Genomic DNA, 15,558 nt, shown 5'->3' with positions numbered 1-15,558 from the left:
CTCTGAGTCTATCTTCCCAAGTTCTGTGGGGCCAGAGTAACTTCACAGAAGCAAAGTGCTGACAGGGGATGTGGCATCCCATAGGTGATCAGCTGATGGGGTGTCTTTCCTTGCTGGATTGGCTCCCCTGGAGGCCTCAAAGGATGCCAGGAGGGCAGTGGTGGGACTCTACCACGGAGAGGCATTCTGGAGACCCCGTTCATAAAGAATTGAAAAGCCCTGAGCTTTATTCCTACTGGTCTAGGGAGGAAGGGGAAGCTTGAAGGTGTAGACCATGAACCTGACCATGCCGTTAACTGCCACTGTGGCCTCAGACCTCAGTTTCCCCATATGGACCACAGGACCAATCTTACGGGGCAGATACAAGAGAACAGCATAGTGGGCTCTGGAGCCAGACCATCTGAATCCTAGCTTTGCCACTTTCCAGAACCTACCACGGGGCCTGGCATGTGGTAGGGCTTAATTAATATTTGTTAGATGGGCGGATGGATGGATGACCCTGGACAAATCCATTTCCTCATCTGTAAACCAAGGTCACAAGGTAGCCGCCAAGACTGGCTGCATGAAAGCTGGTATGACATTTAGCCCATTCACGGCTGGCCCACGGTAAGCGTTCATTCCATGTGAGCCATCACTGTAAGTACTATGGGAGGGAAAGGACGACGAGGCTTGGTGTCCTGCGATTGCGGCCGTGTGATTAACGTCACACTTAGAGAATATCTTTCACTAATTCCACATGGGGGAGATTGTAAATATGTAAATCCCTTTACAGGTTCCTCCACGTTAAGCTCCAGAGAGGAACAAAGGGGACGATGCACAAGGGACGTCATGAAGAGGCAAGAGGAGGGGTGGTGGCAGGAGAGAAACGCCCCCTTCCCATGAAGCAGTGGCGGGAGCTGTGGGTGAGGTGTCCGGAGCCCTTGGGTGCGGGTCCCAGCTCAGCTGCGAACCTGACAGTGTGATCTGGGCAATTTTCTCCCCCTCTCTGGGCCTCAGTTTCCACTGCCAACTCTGATAGTCTGCCTCTAAGAAAGCCTGGGGGACAAGGCAGCTCCAGCTTCGGGCTGCCCCTGGTAACACATCTGCACAGGCCCCGGAGAAGACCCCAGCACGGGGCAGCCTGCCTGTGGCCTTCAGCTCACATGACCCTGCAAACAGCAGAACCTTGATCCTGATGCTTTGCTTGGGAGCTCTGACTGGTCAGTGCTGCGGCTATGAATGGCCCCCGTGGCCTGTCTCCCCCATCACATTGGGAACTCTCCAAGACAGGGCTGTGCTTCCACCATCAGACTGGGGCGTCTAAGGACAAGGGGTTTCCTGAGGACAGAGTCGTGTCCCTCCTCTCAGACTGAGAGCTCCTCAGGTTGGGGGCTGTGTCTCCCCCATCAGACCGGGGAATCTCTAAGGCCCTGAGTGTCCCCTTTCTATCTCTGCCCACCGCCCTTAAACTTGTGCCCTGCTCGTGATTCCCACACGTGGGCTGGTACGAACTGATCCACCTGCAGGAATCAGATCACTCGAAGTGATGTCACAAAAGGGTCCTTTTGTCCTAAGCTGTCCTGAGCTGGTTTCTAAGAGTTGTTTCCAAGCAAAGCCAGGGCCGTCCACGTGCTGAGTCCCTAATCCTACCAGGCTGGGTTCTGGGGGTGGGTGAGGGCCTAGGCCCCGAGGGAACCAAGCCTCAAGGTCATCTAAGCCTCTCATACGACTCAGCTCTGCCTGTTGGCCCCTAACCTGAGTTAGGCCTCAGTGTTCTCATCCATGACATGGGCTGAAGGAGCTTTCCCTTCCACCGAGAAGGAGGGACTGGCTTCCGAGATGATTTCTCCTCGCCGCCAGCCAGTCTCTCAAAAAGAGAGCATGTGTGCGCGTTTCTGAGAGGCAGGAGGGCAGTGTGAGTGGGTAAAATCTCAGGTTCTGGAAACGAAGGGTGAACCCAGGGTTTGACGCTCAAGTAGATTAACACATAGGAAACACTGAGAACAGGGTCAGAACATCACAGAGGCTCAGAAAGGTTAGCTGTCCTCATCCACGTTGTTATTAAACATGTTGCACGCCTTGCTGTTTTATTATGCTTATTGTCTGTCTGTCCCGTTACACTGCCAGCTCCACTAGAGCAGGGACCTTCATCCCTGTGTTCACTGATTTATCCCAAGTGCCGAGAACAGAGCTTGGCCCATAGCCGGCACTCCATAACTGTGTGTTATATTAGAGCCAGAGGACAGGCCCAGAGCTTAGATGAGTAAATGGCTTTTCTGTGAGATTCTGCTGGGCAGACTCTCCGTGGAGGCTCTGAGGCTTGGAAGCACCCACTTCCCAGGCTGGGTCTGAGGCCAGGACCCGGGTCAACAAGCGGGGAGGAGGCAGGTCCTCTCCAGGCAGCGGCAAGCCGGTCGGTGAGACAAGCAGGTGCCCAGCAGAGCCCCAGCTGGGTCCCCGACTGCATCCCCTTGGGCTTCTCTAAGAACATGGGCAACCGTGGACCTGAGATCCTGGATGAGGGAGGGTATGCTGGCCCCGCAGCCCAAGTGGGGCCCATCCTCCCCCTGCTGCCCAGGTGAGCTATGGAGAAACCCCTCCTGCTGGGGAGACAGACATGGTAATGAACCTCTCTTGGTGGAGAACCCGCACGACCCCCAAGACCACAGAGATTGCTGACCATGTGTAACTGGCCTGTCAGATGGGGGAGGGAGTACAGGGAAACGCCAGGGACTTCCGTACAAGACCCTAAACACCCCCTCGCTGCCCCCTTCCTTCAGGAAGTGTTTGTAGCCTAACGCGGAGGTTCACACACGCAGAAGCACACACAGCCTGACCCTGCCCTCACGTCCGCCCCGCACGCAGCCCTCTCCCTGCCCTCTAGCAGCTGTTCCCCTCCTGGTCCCCTCGGCCCCCGTCAGATCCTCCATCTGTCTTCACACCTTTGGTGGGAACCTCCCGATGGGTCTCTGAAGTTCACGCAATCCGTCACGCCCCGCACAGCCCCTCTGCCCTGAGGAATGGGGCGGAAGCCTTGAGGGTCTCTCAGAGGAGGGGTGAGGGTCCAGCTCAAGTGGGGAAAAGGTCGGGTTTGGTCTGGCTGCTCACCTTAGTGGGTCAGGCTCTCTCCCTTCTTCTGCTTCCCTCCCTGAGGTTCAATTCTGGGCTCAGACAGTGCGCGGAACATCTTCTCTTTAATACCATTGCTGAACCACATGCTCCAGAAGCCAGGGGCCCCTTCATTTGCTAGTTTCTCCTCTGTCTTGTGACAGAAGTGCTGTTCTGGGGATAAACCTCCGCCCACATGGAGATGGGTGTGCATGGAAGAGCCGTGGTCAGGGAGCCAGATGCCCCAGACTCTCGGGCCTGGCCCAGCCGACGTGTCCTAGCCCTCCACCTGTAAAGTGGGCTGGAGGGCCCACTTGATCTCAACACCCCTCTTCAGATTTTCTCCAATATGTTTTGTACCATAAGGCCAGGCCTGGACCACATTCTCGAATGTGGACACTGTGGGTCTCTGCAGCCATCCTTACCCAGCCAGCTCTGGATCCTGTCATGTCTAAACCTGGCTCTGGAAGGTTAGCTTGGCCAGTTAGTCCTCGGCACTAATGAGATGGAGCTGGTGGCCTTGAACCCCAAAGAGGCCAATTAGGTTCTACTGGAAAAACATTCTGGTCTACAGGCTGCATCACCCTCCCAATGTGGGGCCCATGAGGACCTGCTGCTTCACCCCTGGGAGCTCTCCCTTCAGCTGCTTGGGTTCACCGGGCATTCAGCTCTGCACTGGACCTGGCCTAAGTGCTTTACCTAGGTCATCTCATTCAATCCTCAGCAACCCTATGAGGTAGGGGCTAACATCACCCCATTTCACGGATGAGAAAACTGGGGTGTAGAGAGGGGAAGGGATCTTACCCATAAGCAAATGATGGAACTGAAATACAATTAGTCCTCAACGACACACATTAATTGAGGCAAATAGGAATGACCCCCAAACATGCAGAAATTGAACATTTGGGGGAATATTTAGACCAACGGTAGCCAGTTTTTTCTATAAGGGCCAGTCATGTTTTAGGCTTTACAGGCCACGTGACCTCTTTTGAAACTATTCAACTCTGCTGTTGTAGCACAAAGGCAGCCATAAATAAATACGTAATGAACGGACATGGCTGTGTTCCACTAAAACTTTACTTAGGAAAACAGGTAGCTGGGTGGAAGTGGCCTGGGGGCATGTTGCTGACCTTCTCTTTGGTCTTTTTCTTTAGGTAACACATTTCTCATACTAACTATATTGTCCTGGCAATGGCGGGGGTGGTGGGGGTGGGTGCGGGGCGGGGGTGAGAGAGCTAATGTTTATTTGGCCCCTATTCTGTGCCAGGCTCTGTGCTAAGTGCTTTCACCTGTTAGCACATTGAATGCAGAGAACACCCCTCTTAGGAGGTTAGCAGCTCTCTGTTTAATTACTCTTTTGTTTAATGGGGGATAAACTAAGGCTCGAAGATGCTTACTAGCCTAACACCCTGAGCAGTGGAGCTGGGATTTAAACCCCCTCCACGCCTCACCTTTTCTACCACGTTACAGCTGTTCAGATAAGTTTGCACCCCATGTGTTCTCACCACAGACATGACAGAGGTGTCTCAGAAAATGGGAGGCAAGGTAAAATGAGACTTGGACTCAATTCTTTCCCCCACAGATATTTGAGAGCCTGTTAGAGCGACAAAAATGAGCTCAGCAGTTCTTCCAATTTACTAAGATTTCGAGCATCACTGAGTCCTGTTCCCCAAACCCACCAATAACCACATCAGCCTCAGCCTTGTCTTTCTGGCTTCAGCTAAAGATGGTCCCACCACTTCTAATAGCACCATCAGGCAATGAGTGACTTAACCAGCAACCAACCACATGTGAGTAAACAGAGTTCCAAGACCCAATGAGAGTAGAATTCCCGGGCTAGAACCATCCCTCCCCTCCCCACCCATTGCCACAGTTCTCTCCACCAGGAGTACTTGGTCCCACCTAGTGACCAAGGTGGGAGATGGAGCCCAGGATGGAATCCAGGAAAGACTCCTGATTCTAGAACAAAGCCCCAACCAGTCAGCATCCCATAGGAAATGGTGCAAGGCTTCCATCAACGCGCTGAAAATGCCTGACTTTTACGGACTGAACAGCCATGAGGGGGGTGATGGGCCAGTTTAATAAGCTCTGGGTGGTGAGAAATATGGAAACCTGTGATGGAAACCTTTTCTCTGCATCTGCCCGCTGGGTCACCCAGGTCTGTGGCTTGAAGAAGATAAACCCAGGGTGAAAGGTCACAGAATAGTGACAAGTGAAGGTGGAAGGCACATCCCCGCCTCCCACTTAAACTCTCTCAAGGTGTCCAACAGCCATTCTTCCCCGAGGGAGAGTCAGCCTGTGTCCCCCAGAGCCCTCGCTGGCTGGACTGGCGATTATCTGGTGATGGGACCTTGGGCGGGGGGCCGGGACACCTACCTGAGGAGACAGGCCATTGCTGACAGGGTTCATGTGGTTGGAGGGCGCTGCCGGGTTCATGAAGCTCTCGGAGTAGCTGGTGAAGCTGTGGCGAGCTCCGTAAGCAGAGCTGGTGTCCGCGGCTGCAGCGGCCGCAGCCAGGCCCCCCTGGTGCATGGTGGACGGCGGGAGGGGCTGGGGCCGGTGCACGGTGCTGCCCCCATCTGTGGAGAGACCCAGGAGAGGGCCTGAGCAAGTGGCCTCACCCCAGAGGGCGAGGGAGGGCAAGTACTTCCTGTTTGGAAGGAAAGACCTGAGCCACCTCCTTCTCCCAGCCTCTGTCCGTCGGATGGAGCAGGGAGGGGACCACCTTCTCTTGCTACTTGGGATGGGACGACTGGCTTCTGGGCAGGACACTACGGACTGGCAAGTCTTGACTGACCGCCAATCAACATTCCAGACAACCTCTAGGCACCTACTATGTGCTGGCCTTGTTCTCAGTGGTTGGCACGTAGTAGGTGCTCAATAAACATTATCTGGACTGAAAGTCAGATCTCCTTGAGGACTGTGTCAATCTGCCCAGGCCTGTCCCGATAGCACTTTATGAGTGCCGACCACTCACCAGGTGCTTTTACAAACAGTGTCTAAGGGTATGAAGCAATAGTGATTCCCACTTTACAGATGAAGAAACTAAGGCTCAGCGGGCTCAGGGCCCTTGTGCAAGGTGACAAGGCTAGGGAGTGGGGGGTCAGAGTTTGATCTGCCGTTCTGTTCCTAGCTGCTGGGCTGCTCTTCCTCTCTGTCCCAGCCCCTCCACGTAGCCTTCCGGCAGTTGGGACCATCACCATTGGCCACAGTTCAACTTCTCATCAAAAATCACAGGGAGGCCTCTCCTCAGCTTCTAGAACTCTAGCCTGCCAGTCCTTTACGAGGAGGCCACGGGGCTCCATGAGGCAGAAGTCAAGTAGCAGGATTCTTAATGTGCGCTGGGGGCAGAGGGTGGGAAGGGGAGGGCAGACTGGGGGCCAGGAGCCAGGGAGGGAGGGGAGTTACTCTTCTCTGCCCACCATCATCTCTTCTGCATTTTAATAAGACCCAGGAGATGCATGTGACTTTACAGTTTGAGAAGCTCTGTTCTAAACAGGTGCATGGAGGCGACCCTGTTTATCTCCACCCGGATGCACAGCCTAGTAGTTCAAGGGCAGGACCCCATCTCTTTTGTCTTAATAGTCTGTCCCCATGAAAGCAGCCAGACAGCCATTAAAGAGAAACCAAACACCCTCTTATTCTTTCTTTGTTAAGGAAGGAAGGAGTGGGTGGGGGTGGAGGGGAATGAAAAGGTGTGGCTGAGATGCCAGGATGGGCTGAGCACTCACCTTGGGAGATGGTGGTGGTGGGGTAGGTGGAGTCTGGCAGCTGGTAGGGGGGCAGCGTGGGCATGCCGGTGGGCGGGAAGCCGCCTGGCAGAAGGTGGTTGAATGCTGCCAGCTGGTTGGCTCCTGCCTGTTTACGCCAGCGGGCGCGGCGGTTACTGAACCAGACCTGGGGGATGGAGAGCGGAGCATGGAGAGCCCTCAGCTTGGCTCCTGGCAGGGAGCTGAGGCACGGCTATACCCTCCATCCAGCCAGCATCCTCTTCTGTGGGAGGAGATCCTCACCTCCCTGCAACTCGGAACAGTTTGCAGAGTGATTTCATAGGTACAATCCCATTCTGTCCTCCCGAACGCCCAATGAGGAGGTCATTATCATGATCCCCACTTTACAGATGAGCAAACTGAGACCCAGAGAGAGTGGGGGACTTGTCCACGTGACAGGGTGGGTCGGAGAGGCACAGCCGGGTCTGAGTGACTCTCAGTCCAGTGCTCTTTCCCTGCAGCTGCTCCCGCCCTCAAAGATGTGTGACCACCCTTGTTCATACACATGCTCACTCCACACCTCCTCCAGGAAGCCCCCGAGGAGGAGGCCGCATATCCAGAACCCACCTGAATTGAGACCCACCTGCTACACTCAGATGCGAAAGCCAGTTCTTTGTCTGGAGCCTGAGGCCCTGCTTGGCTTTCGCTGCATGGACCCCCTTGATTAGGAAAGCCCACCTTCCACAGACACAGGGATTGATTAAGCACCAGTGGGAAGATAACCTAACATCTTTTTTTTCTTTTTTTTTTTTTTTTGCAGTCCGCGGGCCTCTCACTGTCGTGGCCTCTCCTGTTGCGGAGCACAGGCTCCGGACGCGCAGGCTCACTGGCCATGGCTCACGGGCCCAGCCACTCCGCAGCATGTGGGATCTTCCCGGACCGGGGCACGAACCCGTGTCCCCCGCATCGGCAGGCGGACTGTCAACCACTGCGCCACCAGGGAAGCCCAATCTAACATCTTCGGTCCTCCCTTTCCTCTAAGACCTGTGCTAGCTCTTCGTACGTCTGTTCATACATAGACCCATGAGGCCTGCCCTTCTAGTCCCATTTACAGAAGGGGAAACTGAGGCTCAAAGAGGTCAAATCACTTGCCCAAGGCCACACCGCTAGTCTGTAATAGATGTGAGGTTCAAACTTCAATCAGTCTGACTTCCTAGAACCTTCGTGTCTGGATTTGCAGCAAATTCCCTGGGAAAAACCAGAGAAATATTAATACAAGAATGAGTGTGCAAAACGGGGCTGCTGTGAGAGAATCCTTCTCCACCTCTGGACTTTGCACACGATGTTCCTTCCAACCTAAACGCTCTTCCAGGGCTGGCTCCTTGGCCTGCAGGGCTCAGCAGAAATGCCTGCCCCCTGCTCCAATGAGGAACCCCTGCCTCAAAAGTAAGTCCAGGCAGGTCCCCATCCCCTTCTATCAGGAGGCCTCCAGCTGTGAGCTGTCTCATACAAACAATTATTGTCTTTATCTGTTTCTTTGTTTCCCCTTCAGGCCCTAAGCCTCACAGGCAGAAGCCAAGAATTCCTGGCCCATGGCTCACAGCTCTATAGGAATACTTGTTGAATGAATGAATGAACGAACAAACAAATGAACAGTGGAAGGCAGAGATGGCTCCGGTGTGCCTTTGCTGGTGTTTGGCCATAAGGCTCAGTGGGGAGTCCCCCCACTGGTGGGTGAAGACACGGATCCCCTGGCATGGATCACTTAAGACACCCAAACCTCTGGACGATGTCTGCTGACCTGAGGGCGGTCTCAGCAGGGACGGAGGGGTGTTTATGGCCCCTGGTATCGGCTGTCCTTTCTCCGAGGGGAGAAACGGTGTTCAGCTTACCAAGCTGGATGAACAGGGCAGCTGGCTCTTACCCGTTAAGGAGTCACAGAAAAAGGAGATGTGGCAGCGAAATCAAGATCAACTGGCTCCCAAATAAAATGAAGGTCCTGGCTTTTCCCCACCTCCCCAAGGCAGCGAGGGCTTCCCCACGGGCGTCCTGGGCGGGATGGATGCCTGCCAGTCCGACTGAGGCAGTGCTACCTGCTCCCTGCTTCAGACGGAGGGTGTGGGAAACGGCTTTGTTTTAAATCAGCATTTCCCAAAGGGTGGGGCTCCTACACTCCGAGGTGGAGAGACATCCCCAAAGGCGAGCGACACAGATGATAAATAACCCTGAACCACTCCCTTCTCTTCTGGGCCTGGGGCGTGTGGAAGAGACAGTCTCAGCTTGGTGCTCAGCATCCTTCGGGGCTTCCTAACACTTGCCAGTCTCCCTGTTTAAAGCACAGGGAGGATACCCTGGCAGGTGATGTATTCCGGCAGGACTTTCCCATGCTGTCTTGTTTTCCCTTGTGTGAGTGTTTCCAGTTGCCTTCCTTTTTATGAGAGTGATATGCATGTTTATTTTAAAATACACTGATTTGGGGCTTCCCTGGTGGCGCCGTGGTTGACAGTCCGCCTGCCGATGCGGGGGACACGGGTTCGTGCCCCGGTCCGGGAAGATCCCACATGCCACGGAGCGGCTGGGCCCGTGAGCCGTGACCGCTGAGCCTGTGCGTCCGGAGCCTGTGCTCCGCAACGGGAGAGGCCACAGCAGTGAGAGGCCCGCGGACCGCAAAAAAAAAAAAAAAAAATACACTGATTTTATTTTAAAAAGTAAATGACAATACAGATAATATGCAAACGTGGCCAAAGTCCTGAAGATGGTCAGAGAAAGACTTAAGTTTGGGACACTGTGTTCTAGTTTCGCTGCGTGCAGCTGTTTCTTCGGCATGGGTCATCCGTTCCTCAAACAAAGAGGACTCAACCAAGTTGGAAGCGTTCTCCCCCTTTCCCTTCCTTTCCCTTCCTTTCCCTCCTCCTTCCCGCCCTCCTTACTTCCCTCCTTCCCATCTCAAACTGTTCCTGGGACTCCACTCTGTGTCAAGCAGGACAGTAAGGATAGAAGGTGAGCAGGACACAGTCCCAGCCCTCAAGCTGCCCTTGGCCTGGGCACACGACAGCTGCTCTCTGGTGCAGTCAACTCAGATGAGGTGGCATGCAAGGTGCTATAAGGGTCTGAGGAGGGGTTTCCAACTCCTCTCAGCATCCAGGAGGACTTCCTGGAGGAGAGGACACGTCTTTTGCTTTTTTTTCCTCTCCTCGCTTCTTCCTCACTGTCCTGTCTCCCCAGGGCTGCCTCCACCACAGCAGGCGCCTCCATCCTCACAAAGTGTGCCATGATGGTTAAGAGCAGGGACTCTGGAGCCCAACTGCCTGGCTTTGAATCCTGCCTCTGACTCCTAGCTAAGATGGGCAAACTCCGTTATTCCTCTGGGCCTCACTTCCTTTGTTGCTAATAACCACCTACCTTCTTGGTGGTTCTGGACCTCAAAGGAGTTAACACAGGCAAAGCGTTTACTTAGAACAGCATCTACAACTCTTATTCTGCTGGAAAGCCTCCGATGGCTGAGCTGGAAAGGCTCTTAGCCAGTATGTACTTCAAGCTTCCTATTTACATATGGGGAAATGGAGGCTCCAGGAGGGACAGTGGTGGCCCCAGTGTCCCACCCAGAATCCCTGCTCAGGGTTGAGTTCTTTAAAAGTAGAGGCTGGATTTTATTACTTACTTTTGGTCCTTCCCTCAACACCTAGCCCTGGTAGCAGGACACTGTAGGAAGCATCGGTTTGCCGAGTTGAACGTTTCACCTGGCCCTTCTTTCAATGTAGCACCGAGGAAAAGAACACGACGGACAGACCTGGGCTCGGGTCCCAGGACAGTCACTTACTATGGGTGTCTTTAGGAAGTTGCTTCTCTTAGTGAAATCTCAGGTTTCTCACCTACGAAATGGAGAGACTAATCGTCCCTACCTCCTAGGATTACAGTGGGAATGATGAAGATTATGTATGTAGGGTGCTGGGCATCACGCCTGGCGCATAGAAAGGCATCATAAATGTCATCTACTGTAATGAAGAGGTTTGGCGTAAGTTATTACTTAGCCAGTCCCTCTAGGGCCTCCAAAATGCAATTCTGTTCAGAATGTGCCCAGCCCACCCCCAGGCAAATAGCAGGGTTCTGATTTGGGGCCATATGTAAAGAGGTGCACACAGCCCTGGTCTCTTGGTGCTGGTCATCTGAAGGGTGAGATGTTTTCATAGGCAGTTGTGGGAGACACCTGGGGTGGCCTCGGGACCTATCAGACCTGCAGTCTCTGTTTCTAGAAGAAACACGCAGGCTCAGGGATCTTGGAGCTCAGGACGAAACAGATTTGTTTACCTGCAAGGAAGATGTATGCAAAGGTTGGCTTCGGGACCCCAGTTGTTTAGAAATGAAGATTCTTCCAGGGAAAGGAGTCATTGGTCCCTAGGCATGCGTCCTCCTGCCTCACACCCCCTTCCTACCCTTCATGGTGGTTGGGCTTTCTGCGGGCTGAGATGGGGCGTCTCCACCAGCCATCGGGGGTACCATATAACACCATATAATGCCCTGCGGGCTTCACAAGGAGGCTCCCGACCCTCTGCTGGGGAGCAGGGCTGGAAGGGAGGCAGAGGGGGTGACACACTTGACTGATAGAACCCTGCCTGACATATATTTACCTGCTTCCTTGCTTACTTGGACATCAGCCCCATGACAGCAGGGATTTCTTGTCTGCTGAATCCCCTGTGCTTAGAACAGTGTCTGGCACATAGTAGGTACCCAATATGACTGCCAGATGAATGAACCTGGAGTTTCAAGGGTGGCCAGAATTGGAACCACTAAGAACAGGTGGAGTTTAGTAATAATGGCCCCTACTCAGGGCACTTCTGTGTGCCAAGCACTTCCTGACTCTGTGTCTGTGCGTTTACGTGCAATCATTTAATCCTCAGAACAAAGTGGACCCTATTTTTGTCATCTCCATTTTGCAGATGAGGGAACTGAGGACCGGGGGAGTAAGTGATGGAGCTGGAATTCACACGTGGGCGTCTGGCTCCGAGACCACTCTGAACCATTCCACTATCCCGCCTCCCGGCACCATTGAAATGTGATGGCATAGGACTGCAAAATCCCCGGATCATAGACTCTTAGAATCAAACGCCAAGACCTTAAAAGTATACAGCCCTAAAATCAAAGCAGTGCTCAGAGGGTTTCAAGGTCCCTGCTCCCTTGTCCACAGCAGGAACCCTCTCACCAGGGTCTCCGATCCACTGGACATTGCACTTTTCCTTGAACACTTCCGGTTACAGGGATCTCATCACTTCACAAGACAGCTCTGATAGTCAATAAGGATCCTAGAACTTTAAGGAGCCTTAGTGTTCATTTAGCTTGATCCCTTTATTTACAGATGGGAGACTAAGTCTCAGGAAAGGAAGCTGACCTGTTGAAGGTGACACGGCTGATCAGAGGCAGACACCGATGGGAACCCGGCCTGTGGCCCCCAATCTTGTGTCTTTGTCCCTGCAGACCTTTATATGGGATTTAGGACATTGTCCTATCGGCCCTGGTCTCCCCACCACTCCGAGGGGCCTCTCAGAGCAGCCGTGTCCTCCAAGCCTTCTCTTCTCTGGGACAAATATTCTGTTATTCCTGTCTTGATTTTGGGGTCCGCCTTTATTCATTTTTTAAAAACTAACATGTATTGATCCCTCCTCGGCTGGGATCAGGCCAAGTTCTCAGGCTAAGGGTTGTGGGGAGGCCCCACCCCGCCCTGGGGAGCTCAGAGCCGGAGGGAGGAGACCCCGCCCCGCCCCGGGGGAGCTCAGAGTCTGAGGGGGGAGGTGGAGGACGGCGGTCTTGGTCCCCTCACTGTGAGTTTGCCTGAGCTCTGGCTGCCCACCCTGTTCCCAGGCCCCCCTCCATCCTTGGACCTTGAGTGACACCTGTTTCTGAGTCCCCTGGGCCAATAAAAGCACTGCCCTGACAGCCAAGAAATTTTACAAGGAGCAGTCAGGCTTCCAGGTGGTGGGAAGCAGCCGTGGCCACCAGACGTGGGAATGAGGAAGCACCCAGGAATGTGCCCAGAACAGCTGCAGGGGGATCAGAGGCGGGGGAGGGAGGCTGGGGGCTGGGGGGCCGGCTCGGGTATCACCCCGGAGAGGAGGGGAAGGAATGAGAGGAGCTGGCTGCTGCTGCCTGCCCCCTTCCCCTCAGGATCTCCCTCAGGGGCAGCCAAGGGTCCCCCACTCCAGGATGGGGGTGGGGAGGGCAGAGGGAGGTACGTGGGTCCCTGCATTGCTTAAATGCCAGTTTGCTTCTAGAACTTTATTGCTTTTCAAATCCCAGGCTCTGAGTCCATTTCTTCCTTCTGAATGGCTAGAACCTGGGCTTGGCATCCATCAGGCTTGAGTTCCAGGCCCAGCTCAGACTCTGCTGAGCTCTGTATCCCCCTCATGTTGCTTCTCTGAGCCTCAGCTTCTGTGCCTGCGGCTTGGGGAGTGGCCACCCCGACCTGAGAAGGCGGTCTGCGCTTCCACCAGGTCACGTGGGAGTAGCCCCCAGCACTGCGGCTGGCATAAGGTAGGCGCCCAACCAAGCCTGGTCCCCCTTGGGTAAGATAGAAGCGCCCCCAGTGAACAGTTGGGGGCGGGACCTCTGTAGACCCGCCTCCCCCATTCACAGAGAAGCCAGGCCAAGAATGGGCCCCCGCAGGAGCTGTTCCTCAGACCCCTCTCTTCCTCCTCTGCACCCTCCCCGACCCACCCAGCCTGAGCCCGTCCCAGCCGGGCCCCTAGAGGCTCTGACTTAGAGAACTGTAGACCTCGTGGAATCCGAGAGCTCAGCTTGGGGAGCGGAGGCAAGTTCCCCCATCCCACTGCAGGCCTTGAACCCCAGACAGACTCTGCTCTTTCCATGCCCTCCCTTCCCCCAGGCCCACTGATTAGGAACCACGCACTTTGAGGGTGTAGAGGGCGTGTTCTAGGCCTGCCCACCCTCCCCCGCATGCTTCTAACTCACCAGGAACATGCTCCCAGTCGGCTTGCATGCTTCCCATAACAGGAAACTCATTACCCATCTTAGGAAGCTACGTCTCTTCTGGAACGTGTGTCCTGATCACTTCCTCCCCTCCTCAGAGATTTGGAGACTTTTCTACTCCCTGAGCTCCCTCTCTTGTGGCTGAACCAATGTCCTTCCTTCCTCCCTCCGTCACCCTTTTCTCCTCTCCCTTTCTGTCTCTCCCTCCATCCTTCCTTCCCCCCTTCCCCGCCCCCCCCACGAAGTTCTTGTCGGCAATCCAAGTCCTCACTGCCGCTCCTGGCTTCCCTGGGACTGCCTAGGGATTAATCAGTCAACATTCGCTGCCCATTTACTCTGTACCAAGTGCCAGGGCAATACTTGCCTACACGGTTCCTGGATCACTTGCTGCAGAACCTCCATCCCCACCTGGGGGGTGCCCACTAAGCCCTCTGACCCCGGCCACTCCCACCTTCCCAATCCTGGTCTCCGGATGATGCCCACAGCACAGCACAAAGCCCCAGGCGCCCCCTCACCTGCACTCGTGCCTCCGTCAGCTTGGTCCTCTGTGCCAGCTCCTCCCGGGTGTAGATGTCCGGGTAGTGAGTCCTCTCGAAGGCCTTCTCCAGCTCTTCCAGCTGCTCGGCTGTGAACGTGGTCCGACTGCGGCGCTGCTTACGTTTCAGAGGGAGGTCAGGTTCTGACTCCACGTCTGAGCCCTCATCCAGACGGTTGCCTACAGCCAGGTGAGAGGGAGGAAGAGGGTGGGGGCCCGGTGAGATGGAGGGGTGCTTTGTGCACACCTGCAGGCCACCATGGCACTGAGCCTCAGATCCCTCCTGAGCACAGGAAGGATGTTCCCCCCCGGCACTATATATCAGCGTGAAGGCTGGGAAGCAACCTCTCTGCCCAGCCTTAGGGGATTAGCTAAGTACCTTATGGCCCAGCCATTCCTTTAAAAAAATAACCCCTGTAGTTGGGCATTTAGGTTATTTCTACTGACACGGAAGGATGTCCATGACATAGCACTCAGGGGATGGTTTCATGATGAAACACACTTGTCAAAATTCCTAGAACTAAAAAAAAAAAAAAAAAAATTCCTAGAACTATATTCTCCAAAAGGGGGAGAATTTTACTGAATATTCACTGCACCTCAATAAACCTGACTTTAAGAAGAAGGCAAGGGGGTTTCCCTGGTGGCGCAGTGGTTGAGAGTCCACCTGCCGATGCAGGGGACACGGGTTCGTGCCCCGGTCCGGGAAGATCCCACATGCCACGGAGCGGCTGGGCCCGTGAGCCATGGCCACTGAGCCTGCGCGTCCGGAGCCTGTGCTCCACAACGGGAGAGGCCACAACAGTGAGAGGCCCGCGTACCGCAAAAAAAAAGAAGGCGGAAAGGTACAACCAGTATGTGGAGATCAATCCCACTTTTGGAAAAAGCGTGCGTAATACATTATAGAACACTACACTCAAAAAGACCAACAAATGTTAACCTTCATGGTGACAGAATTTTTGTTTTCTTTTTAAAACTTATTTATAGTTTAGTATTTCTTAAATGATGATCATTTAAACAATGACACTATTGCATTTTTGGAAAATATTGCAAAAACTAACGAAAGGAAAAAGCAGGAAGAAAGGAAAGGTTGGAGGAAGGGAACAAATGCTTGTGCCCAGGGCTGGCAGTCAGGAAGCCTAGATTCCAGGCTTGGTTCTCCCCCAGATGCCCTGAACTGTGACCCTAGGAAGGCTACCTTCCCTCCTTGGGTCTCAGTTTCCCCATTCACAGTATGAAGTGTTTGGA

General features: G+C 54.2%; 1 protein-coding gene across 3 annotated transcripts in view; it reads right to left on the bottom strand.

Moving 5' to 3' along the window:
- The window catches only part of PAX7 (paired box 7), a 99,103-nt gene that overhangs the window by 31,224 nt on the left and 52,321 nt on the right, over positions 1 to 15,558 (bottom strand). For 2 of the 3 annotated variants that reach the window (XM_032646608.1, XM_032646616.1), the window contains exons 5-7: positions 14,294 to 14,493; positions 6,819 to 6,984; positions 5,464 to 5,666 (exon numbers count right to left, since the gene is read on the bottom strand). In XM_032646608.1, the coding sequence (XP_032502499.1) occupies positions 5,464 to 5,666; positions 6,819 to 6,984; positions 14,294 to 14,493 (569 nt within the window). Of the gene's footprint in view, positions 1 to 4,493; positions 4,526 to 5,212; positions 5,218 to 5,463; positions 5,667 to 6,818; positions 6,985 to 14,293; positions 14,494 to 15,558 lie in introns of all 3 variants that reach the window. The other variant, XM_032646601.1, reaches the window with a different exon arrangement.

Source organism: Phocoena sinus, chromosome 1, assembly GCF_008692025.1.
Source record: "Phocoena sinus isolate mPhoSin1 chromosome 1, mPhoSin1.pri, whole genome shotgun sequence".
NCBI classification, from domain to species: domain Eukaryota; kingdom Metazoa; phylum Chordata; class Mammalia; order Artiodactyla; family Phocoenidae; genus Phocoena; species Phocoena sinus.
The sequence above is the reverse complement of the archived record's forward strand: the minus strand, read 5'-3'. Positions and strand labels throughout refer to the sequence as shown.